General features: G+C 41.4%; 1 protein-coding gene across 1 annotated transcript in view; it reads right to left on the bottom strand.

Moving 5' to 3' along the window:
- TENM3 (teneurin transmembrane protein 3) overlaps positions 1-22,687 on the bottom strand; it is a 1,937,374-nt gene that overhangs the window by 20,952 nt on the left and 1,893,735 nt on the right. Inside the window, exons 31-33 of the mRNA XM_070757504.1 lie at positions 20,143-20,375; positions 19,328-19,482; positions 16,925-17,799 (exon numbers count right to left, since the gene is read on the bottom strand). Coding sequence (XP_070613605.1) covers positions 16,925-17,799; positions 19,328-19,482; positions 20,143-20,375 — 1,263 coding nt within the window. The remainder of the gene's footprint in view (positions 1-16,924; positions 17,800-19,327; positions 19,483-20,142; positions 20,376-22,687) is intronic.

Raw genomic sequence — 22,687 nt, 5'->3', positions numbered from 1 at the left:
CTAGGCTCAGATGTGAAGCTCTTTAGTGTTCAACTCTCATTGTTAGAGGAAAGAAAAGTTATAGAAGGTATAGAAGACACATACAAGGGCGGTAAGTGACTGCTGTACCCGCTCACCGTACGAGAAGAGGCGTTCAGGTAAGCAATCAATGCCTATTCTCCGTACTGAAGGAGCGGGTCCAGCAGTCACATGGGACATACCCAATAGATTGGTCCCTAGGGTGGGATTAGATTGCTATCGTGAGAGATAACGGATTGGAGTACCCTTCTGCCGAAGGCAGCGTCTGTTGAGGCGTAAGAATCAATCTTGTAGTGCCTGATGAAGGAATTTGGCGAGGCCCAAGTGGCTGCTTTGCAGACCTCCTCCAACGGAGCTTGAGTCGCCCAAGCGGCCGAAGTGGCTGCGCTCCTGGTGGAATGCGCTGTGATGTTCTTTGGAACTGAGAGGGAGGCCGACTCGTAGGCCTTAGAGATAGTCCCTCTGATCCAACGGCCTATCACTGTTGAAGACACTTTGGCACCCATGACTCTGGGGTGATAGGCTACAAAAAGTGCTTCCGACCTCCGAAAGGGTCCTGTGCGTTGGATATAGATCCTCAGCGCTCTAGTGAGGTCCAGGGTGTGCCATCTAATTGCCAGAGGATGGTCCCGTTGGAGACAGAAGGAAGGTAAGACAATATCTTGGGTTCTGTGGAACATGGAACTGACCTTAGGTAAGAAGGTGGGGTCCAGTCGTAAGACTACCTTGTCCTGATGGAATTGGCAGAGGTCCTGCCTGATTGAGAGGGCTGCCAACTCCGAAATGCGTCGGGCAGAGGTAATTGCCACCAGGAATGCTACCTTAAAGGATAGGTACCTGAGGGACGCAGATTTTAGGGGTTCGTAGGGTGCCTGCGTGAGGGAATGGAGAACCCGTGGCAAATCCCTGGAAGGATATCTGTGGACCTTAGAAGGTCTGAGGTTGGCTATACCTTTGAGGAATTCCTGAACTTCTGGGAAGGAACGGAGAGGCTGTCTGCGAGGCCCTGCTAGGACAGAGGAAATGGCCGCCAGATGACGACGGAGAGTACTGGTGGAAAGGCCTTGATGGAAACCTTGCATAAGGAAGGATATGATCCTGTGTATGGGAATGCACAGGGGAGAAAGACCTTCCTGTAGACACCACTGGTGAAACTTGGACCATGTATGGTCGTAGATTCGATTGGTCGAACCTCTTCTGGCCTTTAAGATGACCTCCACTGTGTCGGGGTCGTGTCCACGCAGTTCTAAGTCTCTCCTGATAACAGCCAGGCGGTGAGGTGGAACCACTCCGGGTCTGGATGGAATGAGGCCTCCTGCCGTAGCATATCCCCCGAAACGGGGAGTCGCCAGGGGTCCTGAATGGACAGCTGTTGGAGGTCCGCGAACCAGGGCCGGCGGGGCCAATGAGGGGCGATGAGGATTACTCGGGCCCTCTCGATGAGGACCTTGTGAATCACGTCCGGTAGAATTGGAATTGGAGGGAATGCGTACAGGAGTCCTGGAGGCCAGGGGCTCCTGAGGGCATTGGTTGCTTCTGTTCCCGGGGATGGAAACCTGGAGAAGAATCGAGGGAGTTGGGCATTCGCTTCGGTCGCAAAGAGATCCAGCACTGGTAGGCCGAATCTGAGGCTGATTTGATGGAACAGTTCTTGATGGAGATTCCACTCTCCTGGGTCTATCGTTGCTCGAGAGAGCCAATCCGCCTGGACGTTGAGGCTCCCCGAGATGTGATCGGCTAGGAGCGACTGAAGATGTTTTTCCGCCCAAAGGCCTAACTTGAGGGCCTCCCTCATGAGAGCCTTGGATCTCGTGCCCCCCTGTCTGCAGATGTGGCTTTTTGTGGCTATGTTGTCGGTGAGAATGAGAACATGCCGGTTGGGGATGCGAGGCTTGAACTGTTTTAGAGCCAGGGAAACGGCTCTTAATTCTAACCAATTGATTGGCCTGGAAGCTTCCTCCGGTGACCACGTGCCCTGGGCTATCATCCCCTGGGCATGGGCGCCCCATCCTGATAGGCTGGCATCTGTGGTGATGACGAATTGATCCGGGCACCTGAAAGGAGATCCTTTGTCCATGGCCGGAGACATCCACCACTTGAGAGATCTGCAAACCATCGATGGAATGGCAATGCGACGACTTGAGTTGCTGAGCCCCGATCTCTGAAAGGGTAATAGAAGCCACTGTAGTTCCCTGGCGTGGAGACGAGCCCAGGGAATGATGCCTATGCACGACACCATTTTACCCAAAAGGGAGGACAAGGTGACTATGGAAACTGATTGCAGGGGTAAAATGCGAGAAATCAACTCCCCTATATTATGTTTCCTCTCAGGGGAGAGGAAAACTAGGGAGGATTCTGAATTAATGATAGATCCCAGATGCAATATGGAAGTAGAAGGCTGGAGGTGGCTTTTGTCAAAATTAATGGAGAAGCCATGGGTCTGTAAAACTGACATGGTGACAGAAAGGTTTACCTTTACTTCCTCTAGGGAATTTCCATGAACTAAAATGTCATCTAAATAATATAAAATGTGGATGGGCTTGGCCCGGATATAGGCCGCCAAGGACCCCAAAAGCTTTGTGAAGACTCTAGGGGCCGAGGAAAGACCAAATGGCATAGCCCTATACTGGAAATGTCTGCCCTGGAAGGAGAAGCGTAAGAATTTTCTGTGGCATTTGGCAATGGGAATATGGAGGTAGGCCTCAGTGAGGTCTAAGGAAGCCATGAAGTCCCCCGGATGAATAGCAGCTAAAATAGATGACAAGGAATGCATCTTGAACTTTCTATATTTGATGAATAAATTCAGCCTTTTGAGGTCCAAGATAGCTCTCCAACCTCCGGAGGTCTTAGGGACCATAAAGAGGATGGAGTAAAAACCCCGGCCTCTCTGACCGGAGGGGACCGGCTGGATGGCTCTGATGGATAATAAATGGGAGATGGCTTCCTCCATCCGGCTACGAGCAGAGGGAGTTCTGGGAGAGGGACAGGAAATAAAACGTTTAGGGGGGGAAGAAATAAACTCTAAAAGGAGACCGTTTTGAACTGTATCAATGACCCAGGGGTCCTTGGAAGATTGGCGCCAGCTAGAAGAGAAGTAAGCCAGGCGCCCCCCTATGGGGACCGAAGGGGAATTACCATCTAGGCTTTTTTGAAGCCCTGTTAGAGGACGCTCCTCTCTGGTAGCGGTATCCTTTACCCCTGGAGTTCCTACCTTGGGAACGAAAATGAGGGGAATACTGACCTGGATTCCTCTGGTAAGTGGGCGCCTGATCTTGTTGGCGCCCCGGGCGACGAAAGGACTGCGTTTTGGTGGTCTTTTTGGTAGTCGGGCCCAATACTTTTTTCTTGTCCGTGGTTTCAGTTAGGAGTGGATCTAGGAGATCTCCAAATAGGAGATCGCGTTTTAATGGACCTAAGGCTAACTGCCACTTCTGACGTACTCCTGCCTGCCAGGGGCGAAGCCATAGGAGTCTTCTGGCCATTGTGGAGGCCGCAATGGACTTGGCTGCGAATCTGGTGGATTGCAGTGTGGCATCAGCCACGTATTGGGCGGCCGCAAATACCTTGTTGAAGTCCTGTTGACCTCTTAAGTCATCGGGAGGAATATGTTGTTGAAGTTGATGAAGCCATAGGAGCATGGCTCTAGAAAAAAAGGAAGCAGATGCGGAGCTTTTGATAGCCCAGGAATCTGCGGTGAACCCTCTCTTGAGCATCTGTTCTCCTCTGGGCGGAGAACCTCTTCTGCTTCGCCTGGAACTGCAGCCGCAGAGTGTAGGGTTTTGACCGGTTCATCAGGTTTAGGGCAGGATAAGAGATCTTCATAAGAAGGGGATAATTTATACAATCTTTTGTCTTTGGTGGTGGGGTTAAGCCCCGATGCTGGAAACTCCCACTGCTTAAGCAAAGCATCTTTAAACAATTTTGGCATAGGGATTACCTCATTATCCTCCTGTTCCTCTGTGAAGTAGGGTAAGTTTTCCTCCGGAGGGTCAGTGGATGTAGTGGCCTGCTTCTCTTGTGCCGCTAGCCCTGTGGAAACTCTAGCCTTGAGAAGGAGAGATTTGAACAATTGAGAGGGAAAAATGGTAACTGGAGAAGGGACCTTGATTTGGGATTCCTCATCGTCCGAGAGGCCTTGACATGGATCCTCATCCTCTTCCATATCCTGATCATATTCATCCTGAGAAGAATCTGATTCTTCCTGAATAGGAGCTCTGACAGCTGGGGGAGAATTCAAGGGACGGGGGGGACGAGGAGGAGGAAGAGGTAAGGAGGGCACATTGATGGCAGAGAGCTTGGCATCAATGGCCTTGGACAACACAGAGAAAATAGATTGGAACTCTGGAGGGAGGCTAGAAATATCAGTAGGAGTGGCAGAAGAATCTCTGATGGCCTGAGAAGTTCCTGGCTGGGAAGAATCTTCAACGATATCTGGTTCCTCTGGACCTAAGCCCCATAAGTTAGGTTGGGGTCTGTCTAGGTTTGGCTCATCCAGAGATAACACAGTGACACCAGAAAGAGGCAGGTTAGGAGCCTCTGGGGGGTCAAGACTGCTGAGCACTTGGGCCTGCACTTTCAAGCGTTTTGCTGATTTATCATGTATTTTTTGTAGGGCTTGGTCCCTTCTCTTCTCAGCCTTGGTGGTTCTGGTCAAGGGGCGGGCTTTTGAAGAAGAGGAGGCCAAGGCCTGGGGGATACTGGTTATCTCATCACCTGTAGGCCTGGCCTCTCTGGGACCCTGAATGGTGCCTCTCTTGGGAAAGGAAGCCATAGTCTGACAAACTACAGAAGACAAGGCTTGAGCCAAAAGAAATCTGAATTAGGGGGGGAGAAGAATTCCAAGCTTTCCCAAGAGGAATGGGATCCTGCTCCTAGGCCTCGGAGCTGCTGCGACTTGAGGGCAATCTGGGCAAACCCAGAGTTCGTGTCCCCAAATACAGCGTGGCCAGCCTCCCTAAACTTCAATTAAAGTAACCAAGGCACCCTGGTTGGAGGTCTGGCCGGTGGAGAATTAAGCCTGAGCGTCTCAAAGCCCACTCCAGGATCCAAGCGGCGGACTGAAGCACCAACGGCCGGCAGGAGGCCAACACGAGGTACTAAATTACAGGGCGCGAAGGCCTTCGCGCCAAAAACGAAACCGTTCCGTAAAAGTTTTTAAAGGAAACGGTCGACTAAGTCCAGGAGACTGAGAGGGAAGCGTCTCACACCGCGGGAGGTAAAGCCCCTTAAAAGTAATAAATATAAATAAATAAATAAATAGACTTGCCTAATGACCTCCAGGCTGAAGGATTGCTGAATAATCCAAAACGGCAGCAGGAATAGCCAGCGGCGAGAGAAGCCGCGGGAGGCTAAACCGCTACTTCTCCCCTGAGAGAAAGCCGAGCCACAAATGGCTGGCGCTAATTAGGCAAAGTCCCGAAATTCAATAGAAGGATTTCTTACTGTTTTTGGAAGGATAGAACGAAGGGAAGGTGTTAGTGATGAACGAGCTATTCACAAACGTTCCGCTGGATGCGAGAACTGAGCGAATTCTGGGGAAGGGGCGGATCCAGCAAGCTTTTTTAACACTAGGCTCAGTTCCACCGGATTGGACATGAGCAACCCATGTGACTGCTGGACCCGCTCCTTCAGTACGGAGAAGTTAAACTAGCTGCAAGGAGTCAAATTGCTCCAAGGTGGACTGCTGGCAATGTTGGCCTGCTGAAAATGCTAGGAGAGGAAGGAGGCTGGAGACGGGGCTCCGTCAACAGACCTCAGTTTTTGCCCTGGCGGTCGCACCATAGTGATCCGATCGGACCCAGAAGGTCTGATCCAGAACAGGGGGCCTGATCCAGAACAGGGGGACATCAAGGGGGTACCCGCCGATGCCCCCGGGGTGTAGGACTGCCCCGCAGTGCCAGGAGCAAAGATCCGAGGGCCGGTAGCAGCCGGCACTCGGCCACAGCGACTACGCCACACGATAGGAAGAACAAAGGAAAAAAAACAACCTCGAGAAGTCAAACTGAATGTTTGAACCAACAGAGAAGAAAATCCTAGGAGATAAGTCAATAACTATAAATGGCTATAGAACGTTCAAATTTTTAGACTTATTTTTTAATAAAATAAGTCTAAACTCTGCCTCACGCAGCTTCGAAGCCTCGTGTTTCCCTCGAGGGGTGGAAGGGGAGGGCTCCCTGTCTTTCCCAGAGCTGTTGCCCTTCCGATGCGGTGGCGGAGGGTCTCAGGCATCCTCCGCCACTACCATATCTTTTGCCTGGCTGAAGATTGACAGAAGTGCCCATGGCTGCATTGCACGGAGCTTGAAGGCAGAGCTTGGGGCTCCGTTCTTCCCACACCGAGAGAAGAGTGCTGGTCCTAAACGAAGAGAAACGGCCTTTTGGATTGCAGGATGAAATGGGGGGGGGGGGGAGGGAGACGGGGCTCCCAGACAGAGAATCAGTCATGCAGGAGGCTTGGAAACTAGCGCAGATGCCGCTTGTCTTCTCCCTGACACCAAAACAAAGGACAGAAGGAGTTCCACCATTCCTCTTTGCAACCATGGGTGGTATGCTCGGCCAGCGGCGGTTGGCAAAGGGTGCTCCAAACTAAGCTGCCTCAGCCAGAGAGAGGCAGCCCCTGCCCAGCTCCTGCCTCAGCCACTCGCCCCAGCCACTTTTCCGCCTGCTGGGAGGGCTCCTCAGGCAACGCCTGCCAGTGTCCCGCAGGGAGGGAAGCAGCCAAGGGCTGCTGGGTGGCCTCTGGGACAGCCGCCAAAGCATGGGATGGCTGCCGCTGCTGACCGCTACGCAACTACCCCCCCCCCCACGCAGCATTCGATGTATAAGATGCACCCAGTTTTTGAGGCACTTTTTTAAAGTAAAAAGGTTCATCTTATACACTGAAAAATACAGTATTTACCCTATCAGAATATATACAGGGATTTCTTCTATCTCAATCAAATTAGGAATTAAAGATTGGGAAAGAAGCGGGCAAGGAAGAGTCTAGCTCAGTGGCCCCAAACCTTTTCGGTGCTGGGGACCAGCTCCATGGAGGGCATCTGCAGATGAGGGTGGTGTCATTTTGAGTGCTGCCTAGATCCTGTGTATGCATGACTGGCGCTTCGTTTGCTTGCATGGTTTGGTTCCTTTCTGGTGGGCAAAGTACCATCCATGGCCTGGGATCCCTGGTCTAGCTTTTGTGAGAAGAGGAAATGCAGCTTAGATTTCAGGATTGTTGAAGAAACTGTTTCAAAGAGACTGAATCTTACTTGATTCTCTTTATGTGGATCGGAATTTAATCTTATCATTTTTAAAATTATGTTTTTATCTCTGATTATCACTAAAGTAGCTCTTCTAAAATCTGTGTGTTGTTTAGTTATTTGGTTTGTCAGTTACATGGAGTTTGACAAATGGTTCTAATTCTTTTATCCAGATCCTTAAATCTCAAGTGGTGAATTGTACATACAAAATTGGAATAAATGCAGCATTAGGCATTTTGTATGGTTTACATAAATCTTGGCCTATAAGTAGATATCTCCTGTCTGCAGTACTAGATCAATTGAGAGGGAAATATACAGGAAGAAACAAAATATTTTTGTACAAAGCTAAAAGGTAGATATTAACAGCTATACCAATATGGCTTTTTGTCATATTATACCATATTCTGGTATTAGAATGACTGCATGGCGGTCTATGTCTGTGTCTATATCTGTCCGTATTACAATCTCAAAGCAACAACAATCACTATGGATTGTGAAAATGAACTCATTTGCCTGATAATGTTTAATAATTATCTTTTATAGTGTATGATTTTTAATGTCATATACATGTTCTTTTATTTATGTGTTCAATACAATTAATCTGGGGCTATGCAATGGATTAAAATTATTTGGTCAGTCCATTTCGTTTCTGCTTCACTAAATTCAAGATAATGTAACTACAGCAATAAGAATAGAAGTAATTGTATTTATAAAATAGTACATATCAGACAGAAAGATCAAACACTATTTCATTATTGGATTTCACAGTTTACTCTTGATACATCTCTCAAAACACAATTAAGATCAAATCTTCCTTCAAACTGTCATGCACATATCAGAGAAATTACATGTTTGAATAATCTGTGAGCCAGACAAATGTGGAAGAAAGGGCAGAGTTTTGTTAGAGAAATAATGCATCTAGCATGCAAAACTTGCTTTGGAATCCAATATATAATTACGGAAATATTTAGCAACTCAGAGAATAATTAGGACTGAATGACAATAGATAATTCACCTGACCTTACCGCAGATAATTAAACAGCTTTTTACATTTTTAATTGCAATGTTGAATGCCTTGCAAGATGAGCAGCCTTTTGAAACACAATGAAAATAATACTTACTTGCTCATTTAAATACTAATTTTAGTATTTGTTTTTATAGGGAGAAAGACCCCTTTGAATAAAACCCAACTATGGGTTGATTCCTGGGCTAAAACTGACACAGGAATGTTTTATTTGTGTTCTGCAATGTTCTTCCAATATAACCTAATATTGTTTTAGATCTACCCTTGGCATTTTTTCATAATCCAAATGTTAACCAATTCTAACTCTGTTTGCCTTGGTAACCTTGGTTTCCACTTTTGGTTTAATAGAATTCAGGAAAAAAATATCACAGAATGCTACTATATATCTAAATTGTACCAGATACTGATTCTGATTGGGTCAGAAATATTTATGTGGCAAACAAACAAACAAACAAATAAAATCAGACAGTCAGATCATGCTCAAGCAGGTAAGCTGCAAAATTTGTGACTATAGTCATATAAATTTGGAAAACTTGGTAAGCTTTGTACTATGTGAACCTATATGGTTAATGTATGAATTAATGTACTGTAATGTGAAAACTCAGAAACGAGCTGATTGAAACAAAGCTAAATGTGTTGTATAACACATCCATAGTAATATAATAAAATGAACCTGAAGTAAATCATAATAATCATCTTATGTTTTAACAGCTACTCATTAGCTTTTCATATCTGCATATTTTAAATAGGTATTTATAATCACATGGTGTATATTAATGTAATAATTCATTCCAAATGGCAAATATTCTAATATGAAGTTTTAGGGCTGAGCATGAACAAGTATTACCTAGTTCCATGCCTATTTGCAATAATATTTTGTGTCATAGCATCTGCAAATAGTTGGGACATGAGACAGTTGCTGTCTCAGAAAATCAAACAATGATATTTTTGTATTCATTGGCTCAGAGACAGTGAAGTATAAATATTAATTTCAAGAGGGTTTTTTTGCAACCACCTGGACAAGTCCATGATTTTTCTTGGTTTCTCAGGTTTCTCAGAAGTGGTTTGCCAATGCCTCCTTCCTAAGGCTGAAAGAAAATGACTAGCCCAGTGGCCCAGAATCACCCAGATGGCTTTGTGCCTAGGCTGGGACTACAACTCACAATGCCATGGTTTCTACTCTGACGCCTTAGCCATTATACCAATCTGACTCTTCATTTGAATAGAATAGAATAGAATAGAATTTTTATTGGCCAAGTGTGATTGGACACACAAGGAATTTGTCTTGGTGCATATGCTCTCAACGTACATAAAATAAAATATACATTTGTCAAGAATCATGTGATACAACACTTAATGATTGTCATAGGGGTATTATTGCTGGAAATTTTATTTACTGAAAATTACCAATCAAATGCAAATCTCTCATAGCATTTTTTACTAATCAAGAATTCTAAATACAGTGATCCCTCGATTTGCGCGTTCTCGATTAGCGCGAAACGCTGCAACGCGGTTTTTCAAAAAATATTAATTAAAAAATGAGTCCGCGTTTTTTTTGCTATACCACGGTTTTTCCCACCCGATGACGTCATACGTCATCACCAAGAGTCACTTCTCTGTCTCTTTCTCTTTCTTTCCTGTCACTATGCTTCAATCATTTTCTCATTTCTCTTTTTTCTCCCCTTTTTTCTATCATTTCTCTCTCTCTTTCTTCCTCTCTCACACTCTCTTCCTCCCTTCTCTCTCCCCCCCTCCACTTGCCCACGAGAAGAAAAAAAGCAACCTCTGCCGGGCAGCTCCCCTTGTGCCCCCGCTTTGTGCCTGCCTCTTTTGGGGATTTTTTTTTCTTTTCTTTTTTGCGCTGGCGGCGGGAGCTGTTGGGGAGGGCTCTGCCGGGAAGGCCTCTCAGCTGCAGAGCCGAATGGGGGCGGAGGCAACAGCGGAGCCCAGCGCTGGGGCCATGCGAGGCTGTTCATCCAGGGGGGCGTGGACTGGCAAGTCGCACTCCTTTCTCTCTCTTTCTCAAGATCGCTTGCCGCTTGCCTATTGCAGCGAAGGAGGCGAAGCAAGGCTCCAAGCTGCAAAGCGGCAAGTGATCTTGGGGATTCCCCTTTGCCTGGGCGGCGGGAAGACCAAGGGAAGGTTCCTTCAGCCGCCCAACACCTGATCCGCTCCGCAGCGCGGCAGCAGCGAGGAGCCGAAGATGGGGTTTCCCCTTTGCCTTTACCCCATCTTCGGCTCCTCACTGCTTCCGCGCTGCGGAGCAGATCAGCTGTTGGGCGGCTGAAGGAACTTTCCCTTGGTCTTCCCCGCCGCCCACACGCAAACTCCACCATCTGCGCATGTGCGGCCATGAAAAAAATGGCGCACATGCGCAGATGGTGGTTTTTACTTCCGCATCCAGTATAACGCGGAAATCGGTTAGCGCGGGAGGTCTTGGAACGTAACCCCCGCGCTAACCGAGAGATCACTGTATACTTTATATAATACTATATAAATGATCCTATTAGTTTCTCATGGCAATGTTCTTTTCTATCATTACGATAACTGGACATGCATTAGTTCTAGAACCAGTGTAAAAAGCGCATGGATAAAAAATACAGTGATTCTGAAAAGGTTTATGGATAACATATAGCTAGTGGACTACTGTATTTCATAGTTCGGCATTCCAATAGAGAACCCCAGAACAACTGAAACTTTTATCTGGATTTTTAGCAGTACAGTGGTCCCCCGATTATCGCGAGGGTTTCGTTCCAGGACCCCTCGCGATGATTGGTTTTTCGCGAAGTAGCGATGCGGAAGTAAAAACACCATCTGCGCATGCGCAGATGGTGTTTTTACTTCCACCGCAGCAGCGAGGAGCCGAAGATTGGGGTTTCCCCGCCGCCCACGCAAACTCCTCGCTGCTGCCACGCCCGCCGCTTGTCCGCCGCCTGCCTGCCCGCGCGCCTGCCCTTCGCCCGCCCACGCCGTTCGCTCGCGCCGCTTCCCAGCTGAGTCCTGAAGCGAACTTCCGCGTTTGGCTTCAGGACTCAGCTGGAAAGCGGCGCTGGGGTTTCCCCGCCGCCCACGCAAACTCCTCGCTGCTGCCGCGCCCGCCGCCTGCCTGCCCACGCGCCCCGCCCTTCGCCCGCCCATGCCGTTCGCTCGCGCCGCTTCCTAGCTGAGTCCTGAAGCGAACTTCCGCGTTTGGCTTCAGGACTCAGCTGGGAAGCGGCGCTGGGGTTTCCCCGCCGCCCACGCAAACTCCTCGCTGCTGCCGCGCCCGCCGCCTGCCTGCCTGCGCGCCCTTTGCCCGCCCACGCTGTTCGCTCGCGCCGCTTCCCAGCTGAGTCCTGAAGCGAACTTCCGCGTTTGGCTTCAGGACTCAGCTGGGAAGCGGCGCTGGGGTTTCCCCGCCGCTCACGCAAACTCCTCGCTGATGCCTGCCGCTCGCCCTCCCGCCAGCAAGAGGGGGACGACCCAGGGAAGCCGCCCAGCAGCTGATCTGCCCGGCGCCATCTACGCATGCGTGGCCATAGAAAAAAGGGCGCGCATGCGCAGATGGTGTTTTTACTTCCGGGTTGAAAAATCGCGATATAGCGTTTCGCAATGATCGAGATCGCGAAACTCGGGGGACCACTGTAAAGTTAAATAACAATTAAGATTGAACATGAAAGTTTGGGGATTCATTCAGGACTCTAGACTATATGAAGGGAAAGTCTGAATTGTCTACCAGGAATTCCCTGTTTCAGAATACCAACCCCCACTCCCCAATAGAATTCATCCATCAAGAAATAGAGTTAGGTCCTTCTGCATCTCAGTTAAATAATTTAAAAATGTCAGTTCAAATGTTATTGGTGAAGACTTAAAACTCAATCTACTAAGTGTCTTGCTATGTTTATCTTGGCTCCATTGTTGGAAGAAAATATCATGTATGGCATCTCAGTGTTGCTGAAATTGTATAATCAGTAGGATAGCATATTTAATGAACGAGTTTAACCTTTTCTTAACATGGAAAGGACTTCCTGTAGGTTAAGATTTTTCATATAATGTGAATTAGTTTTTAATGTGACTAATACATATTTAGTAAGAAAGTTTCGCCTTTAAATAGCTGTTCATGAATCTAATTGCAATGAACATAAATATGTATTTTATTTTTAATGCTTTATTTTCAACAATAGCTAATAATAAAACAATTAAAAATAAGAACCTAAAATATGAGTAAAAATTAAATGAAGAGAGGAAATAAAAAAATGATTAAGACTATGGTCCAGATATCGACTAAATCATAAAGTTTAACTGTGTAAAAAGAGATCAATGCATCAGACTCTCCTTAATTGTCTACTTAACATCTACTCTGTTGGTTGTTTTCCACAACATTTGGACATGGGCACAATTCTCTACTAAGACCCCGATAGCCAAGCCTCTAGCACATGTGACATTTCATCTCCAAACTTAAAACAATGACGATGACAAATTTATTTCAACATATGGCAGTATTGGTAGTATTAGATTGAAAGTAAAAACAAAACATCAGCATTTCATGGAAGTTATTATTTCTTTTGGAGACATCAAGAACTCTTCCCAAATAGCCCTGCATTCTGATGTGGAATAAATCATACCAGCTTAGCATGGGTGAAGATTGCTGTATATTTGTCTATACCTGTTTTATGTAAACCTGGATTACAGGCTTAGACTTCTTGTGTATGTCACTTAGATGTAAAGGGCTAAATGTGGGAGAATAAGTCAAACCACAATTCAGACAAGGTACAAGTGCTTCCTTTCTTTGGGCTAGACTTCATAAGGGTCAGGTATACAGCTTTTAGGTCCTTTTGGGTCTGATACTGGTGCTGGAAAGCCACATTATGTTATGGATCTTTTATCAGCACTGGCTGATATAGTAGTTGCACTCATTATGCAAGGATAGAATTTGCAAAGTGCTTTTTTTGATTTGGCATGATGGAATAGTTTTCAAACTCCAATTGCTCCACAATGTAATAATTTGGATGATGAATGGTACTTGTAGGAAATAAGAAACCAGCTATACTGGTTAATAACTGCTTCATGAGCCCAAGTCAATGTGCTCAGTATGGTATATAATATCTTATGTAGCTTGGAGCCAGGCTATTTGAAGAATTGCTAATTCCTATATAGCTTGCACTATACTTTTTGCTAATTCTTTTTTTTTCTATTGTAAGAACAATTTGCTATTGTAATTGTTACAGTTCTGGAAGGGGCTTAACATATTTTATTGAGATCTCCTAGTGTTCTAAAGAGTTCTTTAGAATTTTTAAGACCTTCTTAAATGAGCTTTAATGACTTTTTACTTTGGCTTTTATATCAGTATTTGTAAGCTGCCAAGAGTCACAAATGGATTGGACAGCACATACTTTGTAAAAGACAAAAGTGAAAATAAAACTGAATATGGTTTGATTATTTGAATTTGAATTGTGAAGTAGGATCAAAACAATGTTTTATTTTCATTTTGTTCAATACATACTTTTCCATGTATTTTGACATAATTTTATATTTAGTTATTGGAATATATCAATTTAGAATACATGTTATCACAAAATATTAAGATTTCATGTTGTTTAAACAGTTGGATGTTTAAATGCATTAAGAAATACCAGTGGTAGGATATACGTACAGTATTTGATTTAGAATGATTGTTATTTGTAACAAATACCGTATATACTCGAGTATAAGCCGACCCGAGTATAAGCCGAGGCACCAGTTTTTGCCACAAAAACCTGGGAAAACTTATTGACCCGAGTATAAGCCGAGGTTAGAAAATGCAGTGGCTACTGGTAACTTATAAAAATGAAAACCAATAAAATTACATTAATTGAGACATCAGTAGATTAAATGTTTTAGAATATTTATTTTAAAGAAAACCAAAATTAGCTCTGTAAATTTAAAAGAGGGTAAACGAAAGCAATCTGGTAATAACAATAAATTAAAAAGTAAAAAAAGTAGCTCAATCAGCAACCAAGCTAAAACCTATTTCTAAACCTAACCCAGGGGTCTTTAAACTTGACAGTTTTAAGACTAGTGGACTTCAACTCCCAGAATTCCTGCACCAGCCATGCTACCTCAGGAGTAGGAGTTGAAGTCCACAAGCCCTCATTTTTCCAGGTTTGAAGACTCTTGCATTTCTAACCCTAACCCAGGGCTCTTTAAACTTGAGTTTTTAGAAGCCTGGAGAGAGTTCATGCTGTTTTTCCCCCCCTCCCCCTCTTTAGCTTGCTGGCTGGCTTGTTGGCTTGATCTCCCACCCCTGATCCTCCCTCCTCTTCGTCTCCCTTTATTGCCCCATGTGTTGTGCAGGGAAGCAGATTTGCTAAAGAGATCCACTTGGGACGGCAACAGGGAAATGAGGCGGAGGAGAGCCAGAATAGCCCACAGCCGCGAGGGAGGAGTAGGAGGAAAGGAAAGAGCTGTCCTCCTCCTCCTTCTCCTCCTTCCCCTGCTGCCGTACCAAGTGGATCTCTGTAACAAATCTGCTTCTCTCTCCGGCTGGAGGCTTCTAAATCCTGGAGAGAGTTCATGCCGTCCCCATCCTCCCCGTTTAGCTTGCTGGCGGGGCACCCTCTTGTGGTGATTTGGCGCCCTCTTGTGTTGACTTGAGTATAAGCCGAGGTCGGGTTTTCCAGCCCATTTTTGGGGCTGAAAAACTTGGCTTATACTCGAGTATATATGGTATTTAAGTTTTCTTTTTACTTTTTTCTTATATATTATGAATTTAAGTAACTACTACTATTTATAAAAGAAATAGAACTAAACTGGAATAACATGAAAAATACTGATATGAAAATCTGCAAATTATGTAAACTTATATAAGGGATAATACTGTATGTAAAGGAAGAGAGAGCAAGGTATCTCTCTAGGTTTTAAAGTTCTGTGTGTATTTGTATTCTTGTTTGTTATCTATATTATACATGAATTTACTTTTTCTAATAAAAAAATTTAAAAATTTGAAAAAAGAAAAGAAATGCCAGTCCTCATACATTTATTGAAAAGAGTATTTAACTGATTTACATAATAGAATCATACTTCAGTTGTTTTCTGGAAAAAAGCTACATGCCTGAATAATAAAAATTCCTTAGAGGCTTCTTTTAACAAAAGAAAAACTATATTCGGATTCCAAGGTAAATTTTCTATTATCATACCTATAAAAGTTGACCTGACAGTCAAATGGCCTTTTTGAATAACAGGAGATGTTACATGTTAGGAGTAATTATAGGACTCAGCCTGCATAGTAAAGTGTATGGAAGAAATGAGTCAAATTATTATTAATCTTTCCCATATATAGTGTGTCATATTGTTTAGGATAAAAACAGAGAACTTTGAGATGCTTTTATTGGTAGCTATACTAGAAAGGAAAGTTTCTTTTATTTCTTTAAATTAACATAGGGTTGGCAATATGCTTCTAAATATCTCCATTAGTGCTTATTTAATTCCCTAATCTATTTAAATGGGCGGTTTAATGTTTCAACTCACCTAATTTCGTATTTTTACGATTATAGCATATCCTTCTTCTGCCCTTTAAATTTCTTCTATTGTCTTTTGAATGTTTTCATTTTTATTCCATGGTCTTCTTTCACATCCTGTACTGTATCAACTTAAAAATCAACTTCCATTCCTGTCTTTCTATTTATTGCTCCTAGTAATGTTTAAGTTTAAGTTATTTCCGATAATATTTTTCAGACTGGTCATTTAGGTTTATGTCCCTTCTACTAGTATTGCAATAGGAACATTATATTGATGTAACAAACTTTCTACAGCTATTTTATTTATAAGTCATAGCACTTTCCTGAAGTACACAGAAAAAGATGCTGTTCCATTCAGAATCTGACTGCGTGTTTCCTAGGTGGTGCCTGACTAGCTATACATGGAAATGATACATGAATTTAATCCATGCTGGATTAGATGGATTTGGGACCCAATCCAGCAGAGTTTTGAATAATCTGAATTGCTTTTCTAAAGAACACATATAGAATAATTAAGAAAAGAGATGCTGGCAGTTTGCTGAGGAAAGCAACTTTCCCAGAACCAGTAAAAACAATTATGGGCAGCTGCTCAACACACTACAGCAGGGGTGTCAAACTCAAGGCCTGGGGCCTGGATCTGGCCCGTGGAGTGCTTAGATCTGACCCGCAGGGCCACCCTGGAAACAGCGAAGGATTGACCCATGATATCTCTACCAGCTAAAACAGAGTTTGGTAGGGCTTCCTGCAGACTATCAGAGGGGGCCCTGACACAAATGATGTCGAGTTGGCCATGCTCATGCCAGCCACTTGAGGTCAAACACAACCCTGATGCGGCTTTCAATGAAATCAAGTTTGACACACCTGCACTACAGAAAACAACAAACCTTATTTTCATACTATCTACCTCAGAGTAGTTTGGCACTACATGTCAAAATAACTTAATACTAGTTACCTATTTTTCTATAGTACACAAATAGAATTGACTGACTTTGTTGGTTATCAGCTCTGGTTACAGCATTGCTCTAGATTTCTTATCAGGTAGATCATCTATTTTGCATGCACAATTCCTCTTTTAATAGTTGCTTTATCAATCTTATTAATATACATCAAATTTCAATTACATCAACTCTGTGCATGCTTAAAAATGGTACATATTAAGCTTATACTTACTCAAAAAATGTTGTCCATCCAATTTCATCACTTCTAGTTGCTAGGAGTCCACTGTTGCCATGATATGTAAACAAGACTAGTTCCAGTCCTTGCGCTATCATATTTTTTAAGCAACCGTTGGTTCCTATGGTTAACCAGATGACTTGATTGTCAGGAGATACTACCCTTACTGGCATCCGATTGGGGTCACGCCTAATACGAAGGGTATTTCCATTGCTGTCAGTAACTGCAGTAATATCATTGTCATTACTGTAGCTAAAATTGTACAGATAGTCTCCTGTGACTAAACTCATTGTGTACTGATGGGTGCCATTGACATCAAAGATATACAGCTCCTGATCAGTTGGAGAGGCAACTTCATAAAAATTCATGGAATTCAGCAATGGTTTGTTCTTTGACACAGCTCTTATTCGAATATTTCCAAGATCTGCAATATACAGTGTTCCATCGGGAGATACAGCTAAGGAAGAAGGACCACTGAGTTTGGCATCTTTAGCATAGCCATCACCATTTTGATAGCAGTCACAATTAACATCATTTTTGCAGTCACATTCAGACGGTATTCCAGCAACTAATGAGATTTCTCCATCAGTTGTTACTTGTCTTATTCTGTTTATCTTTTTTTCATCTGTTTCTGTAATGTAAAGCACCCCATTATAAGATAAAGCAATAGCTGTGGCTGATTCTAAGGTAGTTTGTACTGCATGTTTTCCCACTGTATATTCCACTCCAGGAACCTGGCAATGCATTGGCCTTCCAGCAGCTATACGGACTTGCCGGTTTTCTGTAATTTGAAGCACTACGTTGTTATCCAGCACATAAATGGAGTTATCCATTGGGTTGATAGCTAGATCTGTTGGCCATTCCAGACGTACCTTATCAAAACAAGAACAATTTATTAACACATTAGTTAACCTGGCTTTAGTCAAATAAATTTTCTGAATGGAATTTAAAATAGCTCTAGTTGCTACTCTTGGAATGCCTGTCTGTTTTCTTTTAATTGCATGGGATTACAGAAAATGGTATTATTCAACAATTGAAATGGCTTAATTTAGGTGAAAACAATTAAACTAAAAATTAAAAACAATGAACAGTCTGGAAACAGTACAACAAGCAATACAAACAATACAACAAGCTGGACTTCTATGAATTAAATAATTTAAAAAATTAAATTGTGGGAGCTTCATTACTGGAAGCTTTCAAGAAGAGACTGGATTGCCATTTGTCAGAAATATTGTAGGGTTTCCTGCTTGAGTGGGAGGGTTGGATGACCTACAAGGACCCTTCCAATTCTTTTAATATGTTAAAAGTTAATGGTAGATTGGAGTTCTGTGGAAACAAATTGGGCCTTCAAGTCTAACTCCCACACAATATTAAGAACTTGTCTCTATACAAACCCAGCAATACAAAGAAAAAATCTAGAGAAACTCTACTGAAAAAAGGCAATATTTAAAATTATATCAATTTATGAGCCTTTTATTAAAATATCAATCTAGCAAAATCTCTTAGAAAGTTGCAAAATCTATGCCATTGCAATCATAGTTTTGATTGGGAGATACGGCATCTGAGTTATGCTTAGACAATAGCAGCTTTGGATAAACATGCTGATTTATGAAGTTTGGTAGTCTTTCCTGATTTTTGTCATGGGTTAAATTGCTTTCAGAAATACAGTTCTGAATTTTACATTAGTGTTTGGCCCACTGCAGCGCAGCGCAGCACAGCAAGCACGCAAGCAAGTTGTTTGTAGCATACTAGAATAATGAATAAATGTTTGTACTAAATGTATCTGAGTCTTGTAGTTTTCTAATAGGTCTATTAATACATGTGAAATAATGGTTAAAATCCACCTTGAAGGTTTTTTTTTTTGTTAATTGTTTCTAAAATAATGTTAGAAAGTGCATAAAATCTTTGTTTTTATAATTGTTTCACTTTTATGATTTACATTTTTTAGAATTGTATAATAAATTACTTAACTGAAGGTTATTCCCAAGGGCACTAAATTCACAAGACTCTTGTATAAGGCAGTACATTTTATTTTAAGGAGCGATCAGAGTTGAAATAACTATCAATATCTTAACACAAACTTTATTGCTGAATATTTTTAATTGTCTAGAATTCTCAGACAGAAAGAATACAGTAAATACAGTAAATGCAAGCATAGGAAAATCCCATAACATAAAAATCTAAAAAACCTCAGTCTTTCCTTGTTTCTTGCCAGGAGTTTTGTTTGCTGGAAAGACATGTGAATGAATAGATTAGACCTGGATGAATGAATGAATGAATAATCTATTCCCTTAGATCTGTATTTATTTTTTCATTAGTGGATTGAGAAAGAAGATCCTGATGTTATTGTGTCAACTATACAGGCTATCTCAAAAGAAGAAAGATCTTTGTTAAAAATACCTGGCTGATATGCATGCTGGTGTCACATGTTAATGGTCGCGCAGAAGTCAAATCATTTGAACCAAGTAATGTTGATATTATTCCATTTTGGTCCACTTTCCTGATCATAGTCCCATCAACAAAATAGATTAATCCATTCTTATCTACCGCCACTCCTTCAGTAAAACAAAAAAACAAGCATATACAATATGATTTTTTTTCAAATTATAACAATCAACGTTTTTCCTGTTTATACACTGTTTTTTAAGCCTTTTCGTTACATACCAAGAATGATTCTAAAGATTTAATAGAACTGGGTTCTAACCAGATGTATCTAGTGTTCTGGCATATCATGTATGAACATAAAACATTGCTTGTTACAGTTTGTTAAAAGTTGTGTCTAATTATTAAACCCTTCATGATTCCTTGGATACAAAGTCTTTATAGCATGCATATACAACCATAGATGTACAAATGATGACATATGCATAATGATACAATCATGCAATTGGCATGATTTATGTACTTGCAATACATTTATGGTGAAAGCATGTAATTATGGGTTTTGCATGATTATGGCATCATATACATGCCATCTTTTAGGTATCATTGCAAGTTTCCATGGATATCTTTGATAGATGGTAAAAATATTCATAATGCATAATGAAGGACAAATTATTAATGATAAGAAATCAAAGACTTCATTTTTGCAACTTTACTTTCGGAAGATTCTTCCATTTAGAAAACAACATGTAAGTATACCACTAAACAGTGTTAAATGTTATCATGAGTGCTGACTAATATTTTTTGCTTCATAAATTTTCAATTTCCTCCACCTTTCGGACTCATCAGAGTAGCTTCTACAGCCTTGCCACCATCGCCACATCGTGCTTCATCAAATGGAAGACACTGTTCTCCAGTCCCTGCTACTACATCAGCATTTTTTGTCAGATCTTTTGCTCCTGTAAGTGATTTTGGACGATAAATCCGTCTTGTATTTGTATCAGAAACATACAATTCTCCTGTGACTGGATCAGTTGCAAGATAGTATCTATGAGCGGGATTACTGCTGCAAAAAGGAAAACAAGTTTTTTTAGTATGTTATCTCATGTCACTTTTTTTGTCTAACTCAGTAGCTCTTGAACATTTATTATTCTTTACGTTCTAAAAAAATAATAGAGGACTCCAAAAAACTTTGGTTTATATGGGCTATATCTATTGATATTTAGAAATTATTTTTTTAAAAAATAATTGATTTGGCAAAGACTACACTTTGAGAACAATTGGTCTAGTTGTATAGGCACATAGACTGTCATTTCCCTTAAAATCTGGATCAAATTAATTGTTTTGTGATCTTTTTCTTTTAATACAACAATTGTGTATAATTCTAAGACATCTCTAACGCATTTGAAATGTTAGTTTCAAATAATCATATCTGGGTCTTCCCTTAGATTGTTCCTTTGTTCTCAACATTTTCTCATAAATCTAAGCCATTTGAATGTATGATCCATATTACTGATAAATAATATATTGTTTTTTCTTCTGATCAAAAAGCACCTTCTTATCACTGAGCATAATTTCATTATGTTTGACATATTTGTGAATAAATACATCTTTTTAAAAAATATCACAGCATTTTAAAAATCTCTAAAAAGGCCACCACATTTTCCTATAAAATAAAATAATACACAGTTTTGGACCTTTTCTTCAAAGCTCAATAAAGTTTGGAGAAAAGTGTTCTTTCCTAATGAGTAAATAACTTTATTGAATATATCTGCTGATCAAAGATACAATCCAAAAGTTTAATTAGCTGCATCAATAACAATAGATCTAAGTTATGGCATAAAAGAATGTATATATAGCTGATAATATTAGACTGCCTACTAATGCACAAAGCTTTAGTATCCGTCAGATCAACTTCTAATTTATTTGCAAATGTGCTACTAACATGTATCCAATAGATTTGGTGATATCAGAGCATCTGTTCACAAAAAATACTGCTTAGTATGTCATAAATATATATTTAACAGTGTTAGAATAACACATTGTGCGTAATATTGTTGGTAAAGAGTGTCAGGGGTTAATGTAAACAAGTTGTAACTAAATTATGGTTTTAAGTAGAGACAAATTTTGAATAATTATTAATATGTCATTTTAATAGACACAAAAATCTGGATGGAAAATATAATCAGTTTAAGTTTTGGCAAAATCTGATTAATGAAGCAGAGCAATTGAACTATAAAAGCCTAAACTGGAGGCATTCTAACTATTTTTAAATTGTGAACAGGTTTTTGCAAAGTACTAAAGGTTCTGACAACTTGTTCTGATTTTTATTTTTAAAATATGTCTGAATTTGATCAGAAACCTCTTAATTGGAAAATATATTTTTGAAAATTCTTTAACATAAAATAATGATGGTTACAGTAAATAATAGATAAAATATATGCCTTTCCATGTATAATTTCTCACTGATGTGCTTAGACTTTGTTTAAAGACAAATAAGAGCTTTCTTTAGGCATAAAATTCAGCCTTGGATAATAATTTTACAGAGTTTGGTTGGAGAAAGTTAAACTAACTGAATTTAAATCACAGAATATTTAACTTGCAGAAAATAGTGGAATTCGACTTAGTTTTATTACATTAGAAAAACATTGAAAAATAAAGTGAATACATACTAACCCAAATATTGTTATTTTTAAGATGAGAGAGAACAACTCAAGGAATATGTATTTAATGGAAGCTACCTTTTGTGGTTGGAGAGATGGGAAACTCTTGTATGTCATTAAAACACATCATAAAGAAAGTGAGATTCGAACTATTTTAATTCACACACACACACACACACACACACACACACAAGTAGATTCTCTCTTAATATCTTCTGCACTAGAAATAAATTCCTTGTGTGTGTCTAATCACACGACCAAATAAAATATTCTGTTCTGTTTTTCTTCCTGTTCCCAATTCCATTCTATTCCAATGTTAAGAGCTTCAGACACATTTGAGGTGCCAGAGATTTGATTTTGTATTTCAGATTTTCCATTACAGTGCTAAAACATTCTCTGATCTATTCTGTTGAAACCTAGACATGTTTGTATACATGTATACAATGCTTCACTATGAATCTGGATTACTGCAAGCCTTGATGCCCAGCAATCAAATGTGTAATGGATTCCATATAAAAAGACAGCATTGCACTCTCTGTCAATGGTATTGAGGGTGCCCAAAAGACAATGAGGTGGGTGATGAGTATAGCAGAGTGAAGATAGTGAATCATTGAAATAAAACATAGCTAATACAGTGGTACCTCGTCTTATGAACTTAATTCATTCCGTGATGAGGTTCGTAAGTAGAAAAGTTCGTAAGATGAAACAATGTTTC

This window comes from Erythrolamprus reginae, chromosome 7 (assembly GCF_031021105.1).
Source record: "Erythrolamprus reginae isolate rEryReg1 chromosome 7, rEryReg1.hap1, whole genome shotgun sequence".
Taxonomy (NCBI): Eukaryota; Metazoa; Chordata; class Lepidosauria; order Squamata; family Dipsadidae; genus Erythrolamprus; species Erythrolamprus reginae.
Note: the sequence above shows the minus strand (reverse complement) of the source record. Positions and strands in the feature narration are given on the sequence as shown.